A 24417-nucleotide genomic window follows, 5' to 3' on the forward strand; every position below is an offset into this window, starting at 1 on the left:
AGAAATCTGGCAGAGAAGCATATCTGTTTTGCACTATAAATTTCAAGTAGGTTTGTTTCTAAAAGATCACTTTGAACTCCATGCAGGCCACCTGCTGTGGAGCTGCTTAAGGCTCCTGGACATAAAATGGCAAAGATCTGGGGGAATGTGTTTCACATTGTCCTAGTTTTTTTCTTCCTTGTGGTTACAAATTCCTCAATGAGGACTTCTAAAGCGTATGTGGAAGGAAACACATGCAACAACAACGAACTTTTAATTTGTTTTCTCTTTTACTTAATCACGTAGATCATATAATAACTACACCTTCCCTGTGTTTTTTTAACCAACCCACAGAAAACAGGGAAGTGACTTCTTTTCAGGCAAGTCAGTGACGGAGCCAGAACCAAAGTAATTAGGGGCTCCAATCTCTCTGCCTATTTATCTTCCATACTGCATCTTACTGCCTGTGTTTCTGTGTGCATCTACATCTACCTTCAATACAGCTACATGAGAGTGATCTGTCTTTTGCAAGGGGAAGTCTTGTGCTTGTGCTAATCTGAAGGACATTTTTTTTTTTCCAAACCTGCTTATAGCTGACAAAAGCCGTGACACCCTACTCTGTATCTATACTGTGCAAGTCTTTTCTTCAAGTGAAAATCAAAACTCTAAGCTATATAAAATATGACATTTATATTTTAATTTGCATTAATAATATGAAAAAAAGAAAAGAATCACCATTAATTCTACTGTTTGTATGCTTATAACTAGACATTTATAAACATCGCACTAAAATTGGGTCATTAGTCCAAAGAGTATTGGAGTCATTCATTTAACACCTTATCCATATCACTGAATAAGTCAGAATAACTGACTTATTCTTTACTCATTTGTTTTCTGCATGAAACTCAGACAAATTATTTTAACATTAAATATCATTATTTCATATGTTTATTGAGAATTATTCTCTCCAATGGTAGCATTTAATGAGAATCACATTAGAAAAGTATGGAAGATATGGTAGTTTTTAGGTGAAAGGATTTCTTTTATATTTCTTAATAAAGATAACATGAAAGACAGTTGTTGGGCTAATTTGAACAGACATAAGTGTTTGGAGTTCATAAGAGTAATGATAAAACTTATGTTTATATGTCATTTTGAGCTTTTTTTTTTTTTTAATTATTTCACCAAGAATATTGGTTGGAACATACAAACAAAAAAAATCGCTTAATAGGAAGATATAAAAATAGTAATGCTATAAAAATCATGATATTAATATCAGTAATATGAACAGCTGAGGACTAAACACAGAATAAAAATATTATGATGCTACCAGAAAGAAATATACCTTAACATCATTCTATATAGCTTTTAATAACAGTTCTGTATAAGCAAGTAAGTATTGCACTTCACACTTTACGATACACAGGAATTAACCTGAGTTGATAGTATTTTCCTTAACACATTTTAAATTCTTATCCAGACTTTATGAATCATTAAATAAAGTCAATAAAATTTTCTGTTTTGATAAACTGTTATATCAAGACATGTTAACTTCTGGGACCACTCTACTACCTTTATGTATGTTCTTACCTACCAGAAAGTGCTTCTTTTAATGGCCACTCTACAGGGAATTCAATCCATCTGTCTCCATTAAGAGAAAGAGGAAGTGTTTTATTTATAGTGAGACTAAAGGTATCCAGGGTTGATGTGTTCTGCATTTTAAAGTGATGAAGAGACAACTGTGATATGCTGCTTTCCAAACTCTGGAGTCCAAGTCTGACTTTATAAATGATACCCAAATCAGATGGTAAATTTATCTAGGAAGTAAAAAAAAAAAAAAAAAAAAAAAAAAAAAAAAAAAAAAAAAAGCCCTGTAAGTTAGAAATGAAGATACATAGACACATGTATAACTAATTTTAAGGAAAGGGAAAGTTTCTCCCAAGGGATCAGCAATGATGTAGAATCACAGAATTGCTCAATTTGGAAAAGACCTTAAAGATCATTGAGTCTAACCATGACCTAACCATACTACCCTAACTAACAACCCTCTGCTACATCATGTCCCTGAGCACCACATCCAAACGGTTTTTAAACACATCCATGGATGGTGACTCAACCACCTCCCTGGGGAGCCTATTCCAGTGTTTAACAACCCTTTCTGGAAACAAGTTTTTCCTGATATCCAACCCAAACTTACCCTGGTGCAACTTGAGGCCATTTCCCCTTGTTCTGTCACCTGCCACCAGAGAAGAGAGGATTCCAAACCTGCTCTTACTGTAAGCACCTTTCTGATACTGGAGTAGAGCAATAAGGTCTCTCCTCAGCCTCCTTTTCCCCACACTAAACAGCCCAAGTTCCTTCAGTCACTTTATAGCCCCATTAGCATCAGTCCTGATGCAAAAATTCAATGGGTTCAAATGCAGTAGAACCTGGCTGACTGTAGACACTTACAGAAAAACTATCTTTGTACTCCAGGGGCATTCATTGGAATTATTCTATCAAATTCAAATTACATACTGCATTGATTTCTTAATGTAAATACTTAATGTCATGTAAATTGAGATGCATTATTAACTATGACTATTTGTTGACATAAAAAAAGAATATACTTGATCAATGTGAACTTGAAAAATAAAAAGAAAGAAATCTGGAACACAATTCAAAATTTCATATATTTGAATATTTAAAGGATAACATCTGCAATATTTACATTATATACTATATACATTATTATCTCTCTGCATAAGGAACCTTAAAGAAAATGCAAATACAGACAAGTCTATATACTATTTTACATTGTATGTTATTTGGTTCTTAGCTTGATGTTCCAGTTTGTTTTCCATGGAAACTGGATTTGACTTGCCGTTGCTTCCATAAAAAACCATAACCAACTTGGATATATTTTCTGACAACTTTTCAAAGTCTTTTTTTGTTTCATCTTGATGTTTTGTGAAATAAATCCTCCATCTGCCTTCTGAGCAATTAAAATAGAGAAAATAAAATGGGAAAAATAAAGATTAAAAGGTATTCCTAATTTCATATGTTAATCAAAGAACCTGAAATAAAATTCATAAAATGTATTTTAGTGTACATTATTATATAAGCATTATTACATAAGCATTTCATTTGTATGTAGATCAGCTTCCTAATATATTGACATTTCCCACCATTACAAAAGGGCAAATACTGTCACTATCATTAAATATAATGCCATATTGTGATAAAAACATTCTCCCATTATTACTTCAAAACTGATGAATGAGACAGTGGATGCAATCCCAGAAGCTGTACCTGAATTCATTTGCTCTTTTCCTAGAGGATAGGCAGAAGTGCTCTTCTGCTCTTGAATTTCTAATTAAAAAAAAAAAAAAAGATTGAAGACCAAATTAATAATTTTGTAAAACAGTATCCAAATAATAATAAGCGTGTACATTCATGTCTAGTGAGGCAATTGACTAAGTACTGTATCATATAGATTAAAGATTTAATAGGAAGTGTACAATGTGATTTTCTATCTAAGTAACATCTATACATCACCTATTTAATGAAGTGACTCTAGTGTTACCTCTTTACTGTGAAGTGGTTGTAACCTGAAAGTTCAAGTGTTTTTCACTTGAAACATTTATACAATTAATGCTGCAGACAAATCAGAACTAATGGAATATTTGTACTGTCCTTTTTCAGGGTTGATATTCCTTCCCCTTGTCGGTTTCAGTGGATCTTGGTATAGATCAAAACTGCTTGTACACATTAGATAGAGGCTTGAACCAAAGATGGAAAGTTCTTTCAACTTCTTTCAACTAGGTTTGAATTTGCCATTTATTATATAAAATTAAATAAAACAAACAAACAAACAAAAAACCTTGAAACCTTTCTTCTACCAAATCACAGAATTACTGGAGCACAAAGTTTGGAAGGTATGACTGGAGAACATCTAGTCCAACCTCCTGCTAAAGCAGATTCCCTTCTGCTTCTGGTTGCATAGTATAGTATCCAGGAGGCTTTTGAATATCTCAAGAGATGAGACTCCACAACCCCTCTGGACAACCTGTTCCATGGTTCTGTCACTCTCACAGTAAAGAAGTTCTTCCTCGTGTCTCTGTGGGGCTGTGTTCCAGTTTGTTCCTGTTGCTCCTTGTCTTGTTGCTGGACACCATCAAAAAGAGCCTGACCTCACCCACTTGGCACTAGGCACTCTCCATTTAGATATTTATAAGCATTGATAAGATCCTCTCTCAGCCTTTTCTGCTACAGCCTGAACAAACCCTGGTCTCCCAGCCTTTCTTCATAAGGAAGATGCTCCAGGCCCCTAATCATCTCTATATCCCTCTGCTGGACTCTCTCCAGTAGTTCCCTGTATTTCTTTAACTGAGTAGCCCAGAACTGGACACAGTACTCCAGATGTGGACTCACCAGAGCAGAACAGAGGGGAAGGATCACCTCCTTGGCCAAGGACACCACAGATCTTCTTGGCCAAGAGAGTAAACTGCTGGCTGTCCACTAGGACACCCCATCTCTGCATAGCTCCTTTCCAGCAAGTCAACCCCTAACCTGTACTGATGCATGTGGTTATTCCTTCCCAGGTGTAGGACTCTACACTTGCTCTTGTTGAACCTCATCAAGTTCCCCTCCACCCAACTCTCCAGCCTATCCCAGTCTTGCTGGATGGCAGCATGGCCTTCTGGTGCTTTGACAACTGTTTTAACTATTTTAAACCATAACTTCTTTGTAGAAGCAAATCACATAGCTGCATTCTGCCATTTGGAATGAATTTTTTTAGCAAAGGATAGTTTGAGGATTGTATTAACCTGTGGCATTCAGAGTTACTGAGGCAGATCTTTTCCCATCACGTCTGTCTTTTAGCCACGTTTGAGCCATAAACAATGTTTCCGTCCCAGAAGTTGCTAATTCTTTCACAATAATCTTCTCCAGAAGCCAGTCAGAGCCTTTTCCTTTCTCAACCACTATATCTTGCAGAGTCCCAATATCTACTGCCTCCAATTGAAAAACATCTACCTGGAAAATTCAGAATAAAAAAAAAACATGACTACTGAAATAGAACCAAACTAAGTTAACAGAGTATTTTGAAATACAAAGGTGACAGAAAAATCAGGATTATTTTCTTCAGTAATTTAGTAAATATCAACAGAACTAGAGATGGCAAATTTAAAGACGCAAAGCTCCTGCATCAAGCAGGACTCCATTTGTGGTTCTGCAATTTATTTCTACAACACTTCCACCTCCCCAGATGGATCGATCCATTCCTCATGCTCACCTCCAAAGAGATTTTCATTACCAAATTTAACATTTAAAAATTTACAGTGAAACCATCGTAAACACTTCTTATTTTCAGCAAAATATACCTACCTCCTAGGGAACTTTTTTGAGGAATGAAATGCAGGGAATGAGAAGAATTCAGAAATTGCATGTTATTCTCTTCAGAAAGAATGGCAAACACAGTCCCGGATTTGAATTAACATTTTTAAGATTAGTTATAACAAAATTAATTGAACTTAAGTAAAATGCTAGAAAAAGTTAAGAGTTTAAATTAGTTCTAACATTCACTGTAGATTACAAAGTCCACAAAATTTTTTAAATATTGACAATGTCCAAGTAGGATCCCTAAAGAAAATTGAGAGATGTTATATATTAAATTTTTTTCAAAGTACATGATTTTGGCTGATTATGGGTTTTATATCTACTTGCTTAGCTGGAAAGAAGAGATTAATTTCTTGGCACAGAAACCTTTCATATGTTTTGCTTTATACATTTGTGAAAGAGTACTGCATTCCTATAAGGGTTCATAACTCGTAGAATCAACTGTTATTTGCAGTGATATATATAGTATTATTTAAAGAGATAAAGCTGTTTCTCAAGGTGATTGGATGACAGTAATGTTAACTGAATCATGAGAAGTCTTTGCAGCCTAATTCACTTCAAAGTTGCTTAGCCAGGACAAGATGGCAACAATCATTATTCAAAGGATCTCAGAGAGACAAGAGAGAAAAGCAGACCTCTTGCTTTGTAACTACATATCTGTGTTCCTTAGTCAGGTGTTCCAGGTAAAGAACTGATGAAAGATTTGGGGCACCAACAATACCAGCTTGCAAATTAATCACAGCCGCACAGACTGATTGAAGTTCGATGAGACCTCTGGGTCTATCTGGTCCCATCCCTTACTCAAGCAGAGCATGTTGCTCAGAACCACATTCAAACTGCCTTTGAAGATCTCAAAGGAGACTCTACAGCCTCTCAGGGCAACCCATGCCGATGGTCTGTCACCTTCATAGCACAGAATCTGAGAATCATAGAATGGGCTGGATTGAAAAGGATCGCAATGATCATGTAGTTTCAATCCCCGGAAAGTTCTTCCTATGTTCCAGTTTGTGCCTATTGCCTCTTCTTCTGACACAGGGCACCCTGAGAAAAGCCTGGCTCCATATTCCTTGCACTGTTCCTTCAGGTACTTACAGGCATTGCTGAGATCCCCATGAGCATTCTCTCTTCCATGCCAAACAGTCCCAGGTCTCTTAGCATCTCCTCACAAGAGAGGCAGTGCACAGTATCTTGATCATATTGGTGGCCCTACACTGAACTTTTTCCAGTATGTCCATGTCTGTCTTGTATCTGTGTGTGGGGGGGAGTGGAGGAGCAGAGCCAGGCAGGACTGCACCCAGTACTCCAGCTGCACCCTCATGAACGTTAAGTAGAGTTCACCACTCTTGGTGATAATTGCTTGTGATTATTTGTCTAATGTTGCCAATAATGAGACCCACCATGAGTTAAAATATTGAAGTTAAAACTGCAGATCACATTGCACATATTCAAAAAAAGATCCCCAAGCAACAAAATAACTTCAGTTCTTTTCTTCCTTTAATCCATTTTTAGTGAGATACCTTTAACTATTTTCCTCATTTTTCATTTGTGTGTGTGCGTGTGTGTGCGTGCGCGTTTGGGAACAAATTGCTTTAATACTTCCCTAAAAAATAATTGCAAACCTGTTGTTGAATTACTCAGCAGCTTCTTCTAGACTGAAAAACAGTGTTATTCAAAACCAACTACACTGCATCATCTAACCATCAGGCTGTGTTGTCATATGAAAGAGGAAAATGAGAACAGCAAGATGAAAACAATCTTAAGAAAAGAAGTGTTAAACACTTGAATTGCTGTTCTGCCTTATGATGAGGTTTTCAGCTACTTGGTGAATTTAGATTAGCAAATACGTAAGAAGGAAATTAAAGTTTTCAGGATAAGGATGTACTCCAGCAGCAAAGCACATACACTGTAAGGACTGAAATTCTTGGTGGACTGCAGGCGTGCAAGAAAAGAGCCTTCTCATAGTTAAGTCAAAAAAAAAAAAGGTAAAGTTAAATGTCAAGATCATAATTATATTTTACTACTTACTGGATTTATTTCATGACTGAACACCACTAATCTGAACTCTTAAATTTTCTTTAATTGTGATATAAGCTCGATCACTTCTTTATTCTGTCTTTACCTGTATTGACAAAGACGCAGCATTATGCTCATATAAGCATATAAATGCTTATTAAACTGTATTAAAATGTACAGAGATGGAGCACAAGCGAAAAACACAGACAAACTTGACAAAGAAGCATACAGATTCTTGTCTCAGCTAGTAAAGCATTCTAAGTCCCCATAATCTGAAAATTTATCTTAAAAAATACTAATTTCTTCTTGAAAACAGTTACGCTTATATTAATACAAAATAATTATTTCATTGGAAACAGATAAAGAAGTTCTTGTCAAATTATAATCCTTGTTAAACTAGAATTCTTTTTAAGACAAGAGAGTTCTCCTAGGATGGCTAATTTAATGACACTACCACCATCACTTCCAAAAAAAATCTGCTGTCAATGAACCACTTTCGGAAAGGAGAGAAGCTTACAAATGAAGAAATATACACAGAATATTCTGCAGATTTTTAAACTTGTGCTGTCTCCAAAAGTAGCCTAGTTGGATCTGACTTGCACTAAGTTTGACAGTTACTAAATTCTATTAAACTAGAAATTTCTTCACACAGCATCAGCTAGAGAATTTGTGTACCATTCTCCCTAGTGTCCAACCAAAAGCAGATAGTAACTCAGGTGCAGTACATATTTTGGGTTACTCATAACCTGGATAATCCACCTACAGATAACAGTTTCTACATATTGTTAAAATTTGAAATATCATTTTTCCTTGGAAAAGATGTATATTTTGGCTAAATAAACATGAAAATGTCAGTTTGTTTTGCAATAGGCATACTATCTCAGCATTTTTCAACATACAATCTCAATGTGCCCATTTTAGAGCATATAAAATCTCAGAAATTCATGCTAAAATCTGCAGAAAATTCAGCCATGTCATAAATTAAAAACTGAAAAAAAAACTATGAAGTAGACTGGGAATTTTGACAAATGAGGTAAACACATCTCACAGAAAAGTTTACATTTTGTCTTGCTGTGTATATATACAAAATGTAATGAGCTTTATTGTAGCCAAGAGCCAAAAAGAAAAAAAAAAGAAGCAGCAACTATAATTGTTAGAGATAGATGACTGATTTGCCAAAGAGAATTTAGTTGCCAAATCTAATCCACTTTTCACAAGCTATCTGCAAATAGAGAGATTTCAATATAATATTAACTAATTTAATCATTTTTAATAATTTAATATATTTCTGGACTCATTTCAGATGATGGACTACTCGCAAATCAGAATAAATATGTAAGCCCAACATTTGCGAAGCATTGCATCAACACGTCTTAGATGCCAGAAAATACTTCCTCTCTTTACATGATTTACAAATGAGGACTTTTTAAGTCACTGAAGGCTTAATTCTTTTGCAAAAAGAGAGAAGGAGAAAACACAGAAGATAGATAATCCTACAGGATATTAAAGCTTTAGAAACTCACCTTAGGGAAAACAGTGCTAATATTTGTTTTAGTTACTACTAGCAAATTGCACTTGAATGAAGAAGTGTCATGTTAAATATTGATAATAATACATATTTTCTAATTCAGATGGTCTTATATGGAATTTGCTCAGAACAGTCTGAGCAGAAAGATACTCCCCAAGATTGAGAAGTTGAGACAGGCAATGTGAGAGCCTGCATCATACCTAGGAGAACTCCTCTTGCAAAACCTGAATTGATGCTCTTCAGATTTTTCAGGTAGGAAAATAAACGTTGAATAAAAACAATCATGCCAGCAACATTCTCAAACTACTGAAAGTTTAATCGTTGCTAACTTCCTTTCAGATTGTTTCTGATTGCTTCTTTTCACCCCTGGACCTGTGTTCTGAACATTTCCTTGTCATCTATAACCCAGTTCGGCTTTATTTAGTGCTCTTCACTGTCAGTGCTAGCCACACATCAGTCTGTAGCAGTTGCAACGGCTCTTGTAACAGAAGAAACATTTCAACAAACACTATGTAATATTTGCCTTTAAAAATGCCAATCATTTTATAGACTCAGTACTGAGAGCTGATGGTTGGTTAATGATGATATTCCCAGCAGAACTGAAAATGGCAAGTCAAGACACACCATATGCTTAATCTCATCTACCTTTATGCACAAGTGATTTGCCGTAATGCTAATGTTACTATCATTTTAACAGGATTTTATTGGAAAAGAAGTTAGTGTCTAGATAAAGAACCATTTCTATTAAGCTTAGAAAATTTAGTGATTTTCTGCCTGATTGTTTTGACCTCCCTTGTTAATCAGGAGATATTCCATTGAAGTCAAAACAGTTTTAGAACTGAGAGGCAAAATAAAAGCCCCAGTAGCACTGAACCTGAATCAGAAAGAGCATCTGAAAAGTGTCTGAACATTCCTGTAGAAGGAAAAAAATATCCCTTTTCAGACTCAGGTTACATGTGCTGTTCCAGTTATGCTGAACAGAACTACACTATCCTGTCCCAAATGTTTGCTTATTCCTACCTCTGCTTAAATGGAGATTACCACCAGTTTAGCTTACCACCATAACCACAAAATCAGCTTGTCTCTAGCCAAATTTTAGCAAGATAGCAAGTACAAAAGCCGAAACTATTAATAACATTCACTGTTTAAACTAAAAAAAATGTTTGAATGTATGCCACTATACCCGCAAACTTTAGGGAACATCGGGTAAACAGTTGAAATAGAAAGCACTGATTGTAGTGAGCTTTGTGAAGAAATAAACAATACATCTGACTGTGGCCTGTGTTCTGTACAAATATAAAAAGCCAAACCTGAACTTACTCATAAATTCAAATATTTTTGCAAGCAATTTTTTTCTTTCATGCAAAATTCTCATTTGGAAATTCATTGAAAATCTTTATGTGAAAAAAATTAAGTGTTCAAATTACTTTAAGTGTTCAAATTGTACAAATATAAATTACAATGAATGCACAATCTAAGGTTTTCTGATTGTGAGAATCCTTCTTTGTTTTTTGGCTCAAAGCTTGCTTCCTGAGGTATTTCTTGTGATAAGACTCTGAGTGATTTGTTGAGGAGGCAAGTGATGGGTGCTAACCGTGTGACAATCGATATCGCTTTGGGAACATTTGAAAGCCCCTTCCTCCAGAGATGCTTGCTCTGCAGAAGAGCGGAAGAGAGTGCTCAGGAGTGTTTGCTGGCGGAAGATCTGGCCTGTGACTAAACAGCTCCAGCTAGGTATGGGAAAATTGGGGAATGATACCATCGTGTTTTGAGAAAAACAGGATGCAGATGGGCATCCCTGCTCCCTCTAATTTGCTGGCAAGGCCTGGAAGATGGGAAAAAAGGAGTTTCTGCTGAGATCCCAGAGCCAGAAGCTGCCACTCCAAGAAGAGCTGACTCAACAACTTTGGATTTGAGCTGTCACTCCAAACACAGCTGACTCGACCACTTTGAAACTATTGAAAAGGGGCCATCATTCCCATAGTCATCGTCGTCATCAACAGAACAAATCTGCCCGATGACCCACCACTACTGAAGATCAAAGACTGAACTACGAACCACGCTGGATCCATGGTGGTGACTATGTCCCTCTTGCTTCCTATAAAGACTCCTTGCTTCTTCTTTCCTATCTTTTCTATCGCCCTCCTTCCCTTCCCCATTACCCTAATTCATAATAGTGTCCGTCCTTCCCTTCCCCATTTCCCTAATTAAGATTTGCAATAAACTGGTCGGACCAACATATGAACCGTTGTTTCTTAATCTCATGCCAGGTATACGATATTAAAGGAACCTCCTCTCCCTCCTACAAATTGGAGCGAGACACTGTTATCTCACAGTTATCATGAATTATCCATTTTCAAAAAGATCAGTTCAAAGTAAATGAAAGAATAGGTATAGTAAAAATGAATGAATGAATGAATAAATAAATAAATAAGTAGATAGAAGGATTGATAAATAGATAAAAATAACCATACAAAAACTGACCTTATTTGTTTACTATATCTGAAACAAAATCTTTGTGAAACAGTATCTGTATGCATAGAATAGCAACAGGAATAAGGAAGAATAGTATAATAATCAGCAGATCTAACAAAGTTGTAAAAGGCATTTCATCCAGACTACTGGTAAAATACGCTTAATAAAATGCAGCATGACTTAACAGAGAGCCGTGATATCAGCTACATCTTGATTTGCAAACATACATCATATCACACAAATGAATTAAAAAAAAAACACAACACACATACAGAATTTAAAAGGTTCACTGAGCAAATTCAAATCCTTCAGGATCTGATGCAGCCTGATTCTTGGACTCAATAACAGTCCAAGTTTCAGATCTGGTTTGACAAGTAAGTAAAAAAGAGTTAATATAATTTTCTTCAAACTTATGAACCCATTTGATTGTACAATGCTTTGAGTAAGAGTGTAATCTAACTTTCAGATTACTCAAGCTAGTTGGGCTCAAGCTGACTGATAAAGGGAAAACAGAGTGTCTAATTAGGTAAGTCTGCAACTGCAGCTGTAAAAAGAGAACATTTTCAAGCAGATTTTGAACTGAGGCAAGTTCATAAGCCTGTGCTCTTTAATGTTTTTATGAGTTTGCTGTAGGAAAACAAGATTTCACAGAAGATGTAAAAACACCTGCTAATTATGACACTTGAAGAAGGAGGGTGCTAAATTAAAGAGTCCTAAGAAAAGATTTGTGGGAGTTAATATACCACTGGAAAGCCTACCCTTCAGTGACATAAGTATTTAAATGACTAATCCATTTAAGTTGTCAAAAACAAGCATAGAGCTTTGATTATTGTCCTGAATACTGTCAAAGATGGTAGAAATTTGTTTCAAGAGGACTTTCCAAGCTGAGTCAAAAAATGCAACAAGATCCAGTGCTTAAGAAGTCAAAGATGGACTGATGCTGGATTCTGATGACAAACACACGAAATAGTGTGTGTTCTTCTATCTAAGAATATCTAAGCTCTAAAACAACTTTTCAGCTAGACAAGCTCTTCATCACCAGAAGATGTTGTATCTGAAAACCTGAGTTGGGTATGTTTTTAAACCATTAACGTTCAATAAAGGTAATTTAGTTAGTGCTGCACATAGGAAAAGTGGACAAATAAACTGACTGCTGAAAAATGCAGGCTTCTATTGCCAGTAACTCTTCTGAAATTTATGATAAATCAAGCTAATAGTCAGCTGCATTTTATTTCAAAATTATATTTTTCATTAAATATCAATGAAATAATGTTGCATAGAACTCATTCACTAATTCTGTCTAGCTAAAAACAGATCTATGTAAGCCAATTTGTTAATTTCACTGTTATTTAGGGTAAGCATCAGGCACCATCTGAGGATAATTCACTTAATTTTTAAGACAAGTACCCCCTCCAAAAATAAAGAATGTAACCACCTCCTGGAAGCTCCTGCATTCCTCCATTTCCAGAAGAAAGTCAAATCGTCACGTTAGAATAAATGTGCACATTACAGGCAACAAAAACTGTGATATGTATTTCATTTTTAGAAAACTAACATTTATTTTTGAGCTCTCCGTAGACAGAGAACAGCCCCCCCAACCTCCCAAGTAATTAATTACTATTAATTATATATATATAAAATAGTTATTTATACATCTCTAACCCAACGCTCTGTGTTACTTAGAATACCCTGAGTTGGCAGAGACCCACAGCATCATTGAGTCCAACTCCCGACTTGTCACAGAACCACACAAAATTCAAACTATGTGTGAGAACACTGCCCAAATGCTCATTGAACTCCAGCAGTTCGGGGCCGTCCCCACTGCCCTGGGCAGCCTGTTCCATGCCCACCGCCCCTTTCCCTCATCCTCACCCACCCCTCCCCTGACGCAGCTCCATGCCGTTCCCTCAGGCCGTGTCGCTGTGTCACAGAGCAGAGCTCAGCACTGTTCCTCCGCTCCCTGTGAGGAGCTGCAGCAGCCATGAGCAGGTTTCTCTACTCTGGGCTGAACAAATCGATGGACTTCAGCTGCTCTTCATTCATCTTGCCCTCTAAGATTTTCAACATCTTTGTAGCCCTCCTTTGAACACTCTCTAATACTTTTATGTCCTTACACCATGGTGCCCGAACCTGCAGCCAGTGCACGAGAGGAAGCCACATAACACAGAGCAGACAATCCCTTCCTTCATCCAACTGGCAGTGATGGGCCTCCAAAGCATGGTTTATGCTTTTCTCCTCACTATTTCTGAAAATCTCCACCAGTCTTTCCTTTAGCTTGATGATATTCTGTATTTTTCTAGTTCCTATCTCAGTAATACTTCTGCTCTGTGAGCAGACCATTTTACTCTTCACTTCTGTAATACAATATGTTGGCCAGAAGCCTGTCACTATGATTAATACATTTGGGCCAATGGCATTTTGCAATTATTTAATCATCATGTCAGGTATATTTTTTATAAGAGAATGGTTTATCTGCATTTATACAATAGTGGTATTCTTGACACGATGTGGACACTTCAGACCAATTTCACTTCATAGTGGCCACAGTATTGTCCCCCATTCATGACCTTTTTCAGTGTATTCTTTTACACATATTTTTTCCTGAAGTCATTTTTATAAATTGCCAACATTTAATCTGTGAGTATGGAAATGGAACACCAACAGTCACCTCTCTCTGACAATTTTTGTATGTGCTGCAGTTACCATGGTACCAACCTGAGCAGTTGATGTCTAAATATAGGGCAGAATAAAGGATATATCTCTTCAACAACTAATAGAATGAAGTAAAAACTCACAGAGATTTTACAGTTTCATTAACACAGAATATGTAATACTGGCCTTTACACAGATATTAAAATACTTAAACATCAGTCATTACATATTCAATGTAGTTTAGCGTTTTGATAGAAATGAACTGAAAAAAAAAAAAAAAAAAAGAAACACATTCTGAGAGGGAATTTGTGGATAACTCAAAGCCATAGGATAGTACATACAGCAAGTTTAACAAAGACCACCTAAAAGAAGTGTGAAGAATTTCATTAGCTGCAAAACACTGGGTAGCAGAAGCAGCGGGGAAATACAGTAAGACTGAGATGTTTTCACACTGGGACTTGATTTTTACAAAACACATGCACTGAGTATACTTGGTTCAGGAAAGTGTTTGTAGCCAGTAACATTTATCAGAATTGAACTGACTCATGAAGTATGAATAAATAGTATTAGGAATTCATGAAACCTGAACTGCATGAAGAAAATGTGCCAAGATTGCTTTGCCTGTTGTTGTAGCTTTTTTGGAGAACATCAAATAAGGCATCAATGTCACAGCAATTTGAAAGAATACAGCTCTCAAAGCATTTGTCCTCACACTCATTTGCCTGAGTAGATCACTGGAAGCTCAGCCATCTTGGTGATGGAGTTACTCTCTCAGACCTGGGGTGAACCACAGGGAGTTTCCTAGTGAATGAAAAATTTCAAGCACAGTACTTAATCTAACAGTTATCCAGTGTTTTTACAGACGTGTGCAACTTTTCAGATATAGGAAGCAAATACAGCCTTTTACGGTCTTCTAACTCAGCTCATGTAAATAAAAGACCCACTAAATAAGATATCTTCAATTCTCTGCAAAGTCCTCTGCATATTTAAATGTTTCTATGCATTTCTGCATTGTTAAGCTGTTGTTCGTAGAAGCGCTGACATTCTATGAGACTAACACCATATTTTGATGTGATTTCTAACAGAAACACTGTTCCAGTTCGCTAGCTGTTATTGTATAGTCAGGGGAAAAATTATTGCAAAGAAAAGCACATTTTAAAATGTCAGAACAACTGTTAAGATTCAGAATGCAAATTCCATGTCTGCTATCTGCCAAAATCCCCCGAACCACCAAGTCCAGATTCTCTGACTGCAGGGGTGCTCAGCACAATATGTGATTGGGCTGGTACAGAAAGAGACATTCTACACTTGAGAGTCTTTTTGGAGATTACTTATAACGGGAAGAAAACATTGGGAAATTTCCAAGAACTGCCATGAACAAAATGTTGCTGCAAAGGCAGGAGTCTTGCTTGCAGAAACAATTTATTCTTTCTCAATTAGACAAATACCTTTAGATTTAGAATTCTGTTTTCTCTATTACATATCTACAAGCAATTTCTTTTCAGTCCATAAAATATTCCTGTGCTAATATCTACTTACAAATATAATACCATGTTGCATTTACATACTGCTCATATGAAATGTCAAATAAGGAAAGAAGAGTATTGGGTATATGCCAACTCAGCCTCTTATCCTGCAGAAGAAAAATTTTGTGTCATTCAAAAGCATAAGCAAATACTGCAAGAGTATCCTTCAGGTTCTCTTTGTAGTTGATTTCAGGGTAGAATTTCTACATAAGCATTTCTGGTCCTCTTCTTTAAAAATTTCATTGCTCACTTGTGGAGTTAAGATTTAAGGAGAAATCCAATAAAACTTACATTAAACTAAGTACTCGATGAGAGTAAAAAGGATTGCAGCTCTAAAATCCAATGACTCAGATAAAGCTTTTCAATAAACCATAATCGGAATTTCAAAATTAAGGAAGATAAATGTGCCTTTTAAATACTGAGCATCCTCATCCACAGATATTCAGTCTCTTACAAATAAAGATTTAAACTTTGTCACCTGCATTTCTACAGAAAGGTTAATAGGTAAACTCTCTCTAATTTCTGTTTGTGCTGACAGTGCTACAGGGAAATGCATCTCCAACAGCTATTCTCGTCTTTGGTCTGCATCTATGAGCTGTACAGTGAAAAAAATGACTCTTTTTATGGCCTAAGTAACCTATGGAGGGCAGTAGTTCACTGTCTGCAGAAGGAGCAAGAGCCAAACTAAGAGGTAGGCTGGCAGCAAATGAGCCTTTCCATAGATCCTTTACGGAAAGCAGCCTCACCATGAAGACAGACAAGGGAAGAAAAGAGGTATCAAAGAAAACATTCCTTGTTTACTTTGGTTTAAACTCCCATGACAACCCACTCCTGCATGCAGAGCACAGAATGCACCTCTATTTTACCTGGCAAAAACACACAGAAGTGAGACCAAGACACTGTAAAAGAAAAGATTTTTCAACATGCTGGCTATAGGTATTCTTGGGCAAGGACTGTATAGAGAGGTCTGGAGTGTTTCAAGCAACTGCTGGCATTGCCAGTTTGCCTCCTTTCAGCTGCACCAAAGAACGTGGTTTAGCAGAGGTGTTGGAGTAGATGACCTCCGGAGGTCCCTTCCAACGCCCTATGATTCTGTGATTCTGTGAAATGTAGTTTCTTTGACTTTACTGTCAAACAAATCATCAGTAAAAGCACTGTCATGTAACCAAAGACATTCGATTTGCGAAATTGAACTTAAAATCACTTGACTGCTTTTCAGCATTGTTAGCATCAGTTACATAAGTATCAGTGACTTCCTTTTAAGATAGATACATTCATGGACACAATCGCAAACTGCTCTTTGTAGATTCTATCCTACTCCTATCAAGTCCATGTAAATTGGACTGGGCTATAAAAGTACAAAATATCTTAGAGAAATGGTAAACATACCTTTCCTTCAGTGAAGTTATCATCTCCTTTTCTGATTAATTTTCGTTTACCAGTATCTCCCAAAATGCCTTGCAGCATGACATACACATCTGCATCAGTTCCTGACCCAGGGGATGCTCCCGTGGTGATATAGAGAACATAGCTTTTCACTATTTGGAAAAAGAGATCAAAGGTTTAACAAAACGTAATCAGTTTTAAAAATATGCTATTTAATGAATTGCTATTTTATCCCTAATTTCTCATCCTACTGAAAGTGATCAAGAGGTTTAACAGTATTACAATGTTTGAAAAATAAAATGAAGAAGAATTGTAATTAAAAAATTATGTACTACTTTAATAACAAGTAAAAAGTTTCTGAAAGAAAAAAAAACACTTCTCACTTTTTTTTTTTTAATAAAAACACATAAATAATACTCTACCACATGCTTATATGTATTGATAAATAGTACTGCTTCATGTAACAGTTCCTAGGCTACAGACAACAATAAATTACTGAAAAGCACATCTCTTCTCCAAGTCTCACTGAGTTCAAATGAAGCTAGACTCCATCAGAAGGATGACAACTTTTACATTTTCTGTGGATCACAGTCCAGCCTATGGTTGGCTGTTCTACCACAGTACCAGTTGCACTTATTGACTCCAGCAGACAATTTGAAGAAATACTATGTATTCTGTGATGTATCTAACAACTGATCAGTTGGTCATTTCTTGGCTGACCATGTTAATATCCTGATTGTACATCCAGAGAAACGCATAGTACACTGGTCATTTGGCCCCCAAAATGGAAAGAACGTGACCAAAACTTCTGATTGAAAAAGAGAAGAAAAAAAAAAAAAAAAAAAAAAAAGGGGGGGGGGGAAAGTAAGAAAACAGCAACTTTCCTAATTTTTAATACTTATTAGAAAGAAAAGCAATATTTGTGAAGGCTTACATATTCATACTTTTTCAGGAAAAAAGAAAAAAAAGTGGAAGCATTTAAAAGGCAAAGTGCCTTTCCAGGGAATACTCCAGCAGGACTCTTCTCAAATTCAAATTCAAGGAGCTTCTGTTCAAGTGCTTTTCTTCAGAGTAGCTTTAAAAGCACAGGGGGAAAAAAAAAAAGAAAAAGAAAGAAAAAAAAAAGGCAAGGAATACATTGGTTGGGATACTGATCTAATCCCTTTACCTCATGGGAAATGCACAGAGGTGATTGCGATATTCTCATGGCAGAATATCCATTCAGAACAAGAGCTTATGCATCCTTCACTAACTTTGGCATCAAATCCCCAAAGAAACACAAAACTAATGAAAGCAATTTGGTCTTGAGGTGATCAAGGCATAACTCAAATAAAGGAATTTCACGATGTATGAATAGAAGGTCACAGAAGAATGCGTGATCATCTTCTGCTGTAAGGGACAATGACTTCCTTATCTGACATTACAGTACAAGAGTTATTTTCTCTGGATTTCCTGTACTTCCTTCGAGAGAGCACCAGATTAACATTACAGAGAAAAAGCAGGACCCTGCACACTGTTCAAAACATTTAAAGTTTTTAATGCTGCATACTTTCTCTTCTACATGTCCAAAGTGATCTCAGACTTGGAATGCAAGAAGCACATCTAACTACGGGAACTCAGATTCTTATTAAAAAGTAAATACAAATTTTCTGCTAAATTCTTTGGCCTGCACTGAAAATCTTAGCCACCATAACTAGCAATATCTTTTCCACTGTTTCTGATTTGTAACAAACCTGGTGGAAAAGGAGAATTGACTATGAGAACTGGAAGCTCAGCCACTCTTTCCCCTACGTCATCTGCGAAGTTGCGGCAAAATGGAAATTCCAGAAGATTTTTACTTACTCTGTGTTGAAGTTTTACCTTCACAAAAAAGAAGAAGAAATAAATTAAACACTTCTTTTGCTCTAGAGCAAACTGTAGCAAGGCATACTACTGTAAAGTATGGAGAACAAACATGCGGTCCCAATTCTAAAGAAGAAGAGGAAATAAATTTGTCTGAAATGTTTTTATGTTTTTTTTTTTCCCAAAGCAACTTTTTAAAAGAGAAGAAAAAGTTTTTTCCCAATTAAAAATAATTAAGACGCCAGCGTTCTTGCTGTAGAGTTTGTGCTACTCCAGGAAGAACAAAATGATTTGGAATAGTTCAAAAATCTTCCTTTAGTTATCTATTCGCACAGCACATGGAAGAAAATAAGTGTTGTTATGCCCATTTCAGCTTGTGATAAATGTCGATAAGTTCTAACATGTTTTTATGGCAGAATGTTTTCTCACTCTGAGCAATTGGAGAAAGAAAATGTGTTTCTGGGAAAAGCTGAAAAAAATGAAATCAAGCACTTTTATGGCCTGCAAATGTCTGCATGTATGCATCATAGGAAATATATATTACTGAATATTTTGAATGTCTGTGAAATATGTGTGTAAGTGTATATAAAGAAATCAAAGGGTGATACTGATCTAAGCAGACTAGTCCTGTTGCAAGCAAAGAGATTTTAATAATGAGGCTTCTTGTGCTATTACACTATCAGTGACATAGAGATGAAAGTTCATTATTCTAAACTATTTAAAGATACAAACAAGAAAATATTCGTAAATATGTCTCAGATTGTAACCTGACTTTGAACAGAACACAGAAAATTCACTTATTGAAGAGATGTTTTTTTTTGAATGAAATGTAAAATATAACTATATTGCTTTTATATTAACATCTATATTCCTGAGCAGTTTCTCAAAAATCAAGTTTTGTTTACTGTTCTTTATTTCTTCAAGAGTTGAAAGGCAAGAATAAAGATGCATTTCTTCAGAAACAATTTTGTTTATTATTTATTATTTATTTATTTATTTCCCAGACATTATTTTAAAACGACTTTATCTTCCTCCAAAAATTCAAGGGAATTACTTTGCAGATATGGTTCTAATTTGAATGTTGATTCCAAATATGGAATTCTGAAGCACCTGCTTGTAATAGAAGGTGGAAATCTCAGCCTCTCTATGAGAAAAGACTTGTATAATCAAAATAAAATGGCATAGAAATGACCTTCCTGCAGAGTAAATCTAACTGGCAGTGCAAATATTGATAACTCGTCTTTAATACTAATCATTATTTGCAATCTCTTATAGGTAGTACCTAGTAATTTCATACAAGGATTGAACTTGTTCTGCAAAGGAATCCATGGAGTAACAGGAAATGCCTTCCTAAAACTCCTGTAAGATTATATTTTCTTTCTCTTTCTTGTCCTATCTGATAAAAATTTACCTATTTTCTTTTTCTACATAAATTATGTTGATATTTTTTTCTAACTCTTCTTCAAGCCCTTGTTATGAGCTAATGAAGTAAAGGAAATTAATAGATATCAATGCAACTGCAAAATTTCTGCTCTGATTTTTTTTCAGTGATCCACCGTCTCCAAGAAGTAGTTTTAATTTTATTGATGTATTTCTTAGATAATTATTTCATCTGGCTTATGAAGATGAAATTAACTACCTGACTACTGGTTAAATGTCAGGGGGATAAATTCTCTATTTAATAGCATGTAATTAAGATTAAAATCTTTTTTTTCTCCATTTTCTAATGAGAACAAAATGCAAGTATTAATGGGATAAAGTGTGACTGCAGTTTGAAAGATGACTCCTTCCCTTAAATTTGTATCTATTTTCCCAGTTTAAGAGGAAAAAGATACTTTCTGCATAGGAAAATGCCACTGTAATTTTAGTATAATGTCAGATTTTAGCTTCAGTATCTTAAGCATCAGAAGAAAGATTGTCACTTTTTGCTATTCACTTTTCTTTTTCTACGTGTCAACATAAATGGCAGATGTTTTCATCAAAAGGCATTTCTGGTGTCTCGCTTAATTGTTTGCTTTGGATCACTGGGTTCACAACATGTAACACTCAGTTTGGAATTACATAAATACTGCAATGCATGCCAGTGGCTCCAGTTCAAAAGTGAGACTGCAAGATGTGGTAAAGGTAAATCTTTATATGTATCATCCAGAAATCCTCTTAAGTTTACAAGCTTTTTGTTATCCAAAATTATTCTAATAAATATTTTGAACATTCTGTGAATTTACCACTCTACAAGCATTAAGTGTTAGCAGACCTGCTTATTTGTTTGATAAAAAAAAAAAAAAAAAAAAGTAAGTTCAAAAGGAACTGGAAACTGGAACCAGTACTAACCACAGAACAAAAAAATTAAAAAAAAAAAAAAAAAAAAATCCTACAACAAATATCTGACCTACTACTGGCCCTGCCTGTGGCAGGGTTTTGGAACTTTATTTTTGCTTAAGTTTTTATTTTTTACCTCATGGCAATGCCAAGACTCTCCTTCTCCAGCTTCTTCAATTTCTAGGCGAACTTTAAATATAGTAGTGAATTTCTTGTTTAATTCAATTGAAGTCTCATAAACTTGCTTTTTATTAAGGGATCCTTTTGGGAGTATGATTGAAGTACAGACACCTTTTCCGCCACAAACAGTTAATGACATTTTAGGATTTGTGGAACTAGAAATATCACTAGTTGTGACAAAGACATCCCAAGTCCCTGTTGAAGAAAAACATTAAAAAATAATTAAAGGGTTTGCTGAATATCAAAAATATTACATCCATTGGTAACAGGCTGCTAGTGAACGACTAGCAAACCATTCTCATCTTTGCACTGGGCTAGTCGTGAAACATAACAGATTCAGTTATTATCATTGATATATTGTACATACTGAGGAACAAATCAGCCTTTCTACAGTGATAGTTGATTCTTTAGAGGTGGAACAATCCAGCAGAACTAGGCAAATGAGGCTGCCAGCTTCCTATTAGAGACTGAAGAGCCTTGCCAGTTCATTGACATTTTTCAGCCTATAATTGTTTCCTCTGATAATTTTAATCTTTTTCTCACTAACTGCCACTCAAAAGCAGCACATTTTCTACTACATAGTACTGGATATCAGGTTTTTCTTTGATCCAGGGTAGTAACTGCGTTCAAACTTTGAGGAGCTACTTAAACTAGATTATTAAAATTTGCTACATATAAACAAAATGCTGATAAGATAAACTGGTTCAGTGCTTGAAATTTGATATTAAAGTTATCATAAAGCAAAGCATAAAACCTTATGGATTTCCTTTATAAAGAAGTGATGTTTGCTTAGACTAAAAATAGTCCCATGTAACAATATAGGGCTTCGGAAACTTTAGGTACACAGAAAGCACTCAAACCTAGTAATTTTACATTAGGAAAAATATTGAAAAATTATCTTAACGGAAACAAAAAATGTTTAAGACTAGAAGGAATCTCTGAAGTTCATCTGGTAGAACCTCTGCTCAAGCAGGGATACTCAGAGCAGGGTGCCTGGGCCCATGTTTAGGCATCTTCTGAAGATCGCCAACAAGGTGATTCCACAGCCTCTCTGGGCAACCTGTGCCCATACAGGAAAGAAGTGCTTCCTGATGCTCAGGGGGAAATCCTTGTGTTTCAGTTTGTGCTCATTTCTTCTTTCATTGACACAGGGCGTCACTGAGAACAGAATGGTTCCATCATCTTTGTACTCTCTTTGAGGTATTTATATACCTTGATAAGATTCCCCCAAGCATCCTCTTCTCCAGGTTAAACAACTCCAACTCTCCCAGTTCATCCTCATAAAAGGAGAGCTCCATTCCCTTGATCATCTTGATGTCCCTATGTTGGACTCTTTACAGTATGTCAGAATCTCTCTTGTAGTGGGGGTAGAGCAGGAGTGCACCCAGTATTGCAGGTGCAGCCTCACCAACACTAAGTAGACAGGAAGAATCACCTCTCTTGATCTACCTGCTATTCTTTGTCTAATGTAGCCAAGAATACTGTTAGCCTTCTAAGCAGCAAGGGCACATCACTAACTCATATTCAACGCTTTGTGTTCATTGCCTCTTGTCAGTGGATGTTATTGAAAAGAAAATAATAACTTGTGTTCAAACTAAAAGTCAGGTTTGAAGCATTTAGTATTTTAAATATTCCATATGAATTAACTGTCACTTGGTGGTGCATAAATACTGCAGGCTGATAGCAGGTAGACTCATGAGCATCAGGATCATATACTTTCACTTTAAAGAAGTCTCCCTACCTTTAAAATGCTCTTAATGTCAATAGCTTATATGGAAAAATCAGTGTTATCAAAAACATGCTTTACATTTCTAAAGAAATCCTGACTTCTACAGAAGGGGTTTGGTCACCTGGGCTGGTGTAGAATTCACCGTGATCCACTGAGCTCTGTTTTTGCAAAGTAAGCCAAAGTATGGATTTTAATATTTATAAATGTTTATAAATATTCTGTAAACTGGGGATATTTTATTTTGAGCAATGGAAACAGTGATTTTCACTGTTCTATAAAGTCTTGCTTTCTAACCACAGCCGGCAAAACATTCTCTCTCCTTGTACAAATCAATTCAAATAAAACTGTTAATTTACAGCAGATGAGAATCCATGCCATGAATTCAAGACTCTGTGAAGCTAGAAAAACAGCACTCATCTAAAATAACTTCAGAAATTATGATTTTAATGTTAAGCATAAAAAGCTACCAGCTTCAGGTTTGTGAACATAAAATACAAATGGAAACAGAAACATCTACGAAAAAAAATGAAAGTGAAATGAAAATTTACAATATCACCTGTGACATAACTCACAGCCGTGGAGTCCTGAAAATTTTTAGCCCTGGAGCACTGAAATATTAAGACTTTAAGCTATCAGTATATAGCTGCCTATGAACAATGAGCGGAACGCCTATCTCTATTGGATCATACACCTTACTCTGCTATTACAGCTCTATTGTAAAATCTCTGATAAATTTGTCAAGATCCAATTTAAAAACAGCTTCATTAAGCTTTTTTTATTCTCGGTAGTTAAGTCTAAAAGAAAACTAAGCTAAAAAATTTCTTCTCCAAAAGAGTGATTAGGCACTGGAACGGGCTCCTCAGGGAGGTGGTGCAGTCACCATCTCTGGAGGTGCTCATTAAATGTTTTGATGTTGTACTAAGGGATGTGGTTTAGTTGGGAAATACAGGTGGTAGGTGGATTCTTGGACTGGATGATCTGGATGGTTTTTCCCAACCTTAGTGATTCTATGATTCTATGATTTATTTTTATGATAATTTTATCCCTTAGTTTAAATAACTCTTTTTTCCCGTTTTGATATGAAAGGCCTTATTAATATGATAGAACATAACTGTGTCCATTTTCAACCTTAAATTTGCTAGTCTGAATACATTATGGTTTTTTTCAGTACCCTGTCACAACAAATTGTGTCTTGCCATATCCCCAGACATCTTTACATCTGTTCAATTTTTTCTGGAGATAGGTGGTCATAGCTGTACATACGGCATTCCAAAAAGAAACATCACTGCTCCATTGTACAGTGGTATTAATTCTTCCTAGCCTTTATTGATAATGTTCCCATTCATTGTAAGGTTACAATGACTACACTCAGAGCCATGTCATATTGTTTTCTCAAAATTATTCCGTGA

At 35.8% G+C, this 24417-nt stretch overlaps 1 protein-coding gene across 1 annotated transcript in view; it reads right to left on the bottom strand.

Annotated features, from left to right (window-relative positions):
• Nucleotides 1–24417, bottom strand: part of RP1 (RP1 axonemal microtubule associated) — a gene marked incomplete at both ends in the record, with an annotated part of 183132 nt that overhangs the window by 26190 nt on the left and 132525 nt on the right. The window contains 6 exon segments of the mRNA XM_079533866.1: nt 1570–1796; nt 2775–2953; nt 4788–4995; nt 16942–17090; nt 18672–18798; nt 21236–21474. Of these exon segments, the coding sequence (XP_079389992.1) occupies nt 1570–1796; nt 2775–2953; nt 4788–4995; nt 16942–17090; nt 18672–18798; nt 21236–21474 (1129 nt within the window).

Source organism: Tetrao urogallus (genome assembly GCF_951394365.1).
Source record: "Tetrao urogallus genome assembly, chromosome: 3".
Taxonomy (NCBI): Eukaryota; Metazoa; Chordata; class Aves; order Galliformes; family Phasianidae; genus Tetrao; species Tetrao urogallus.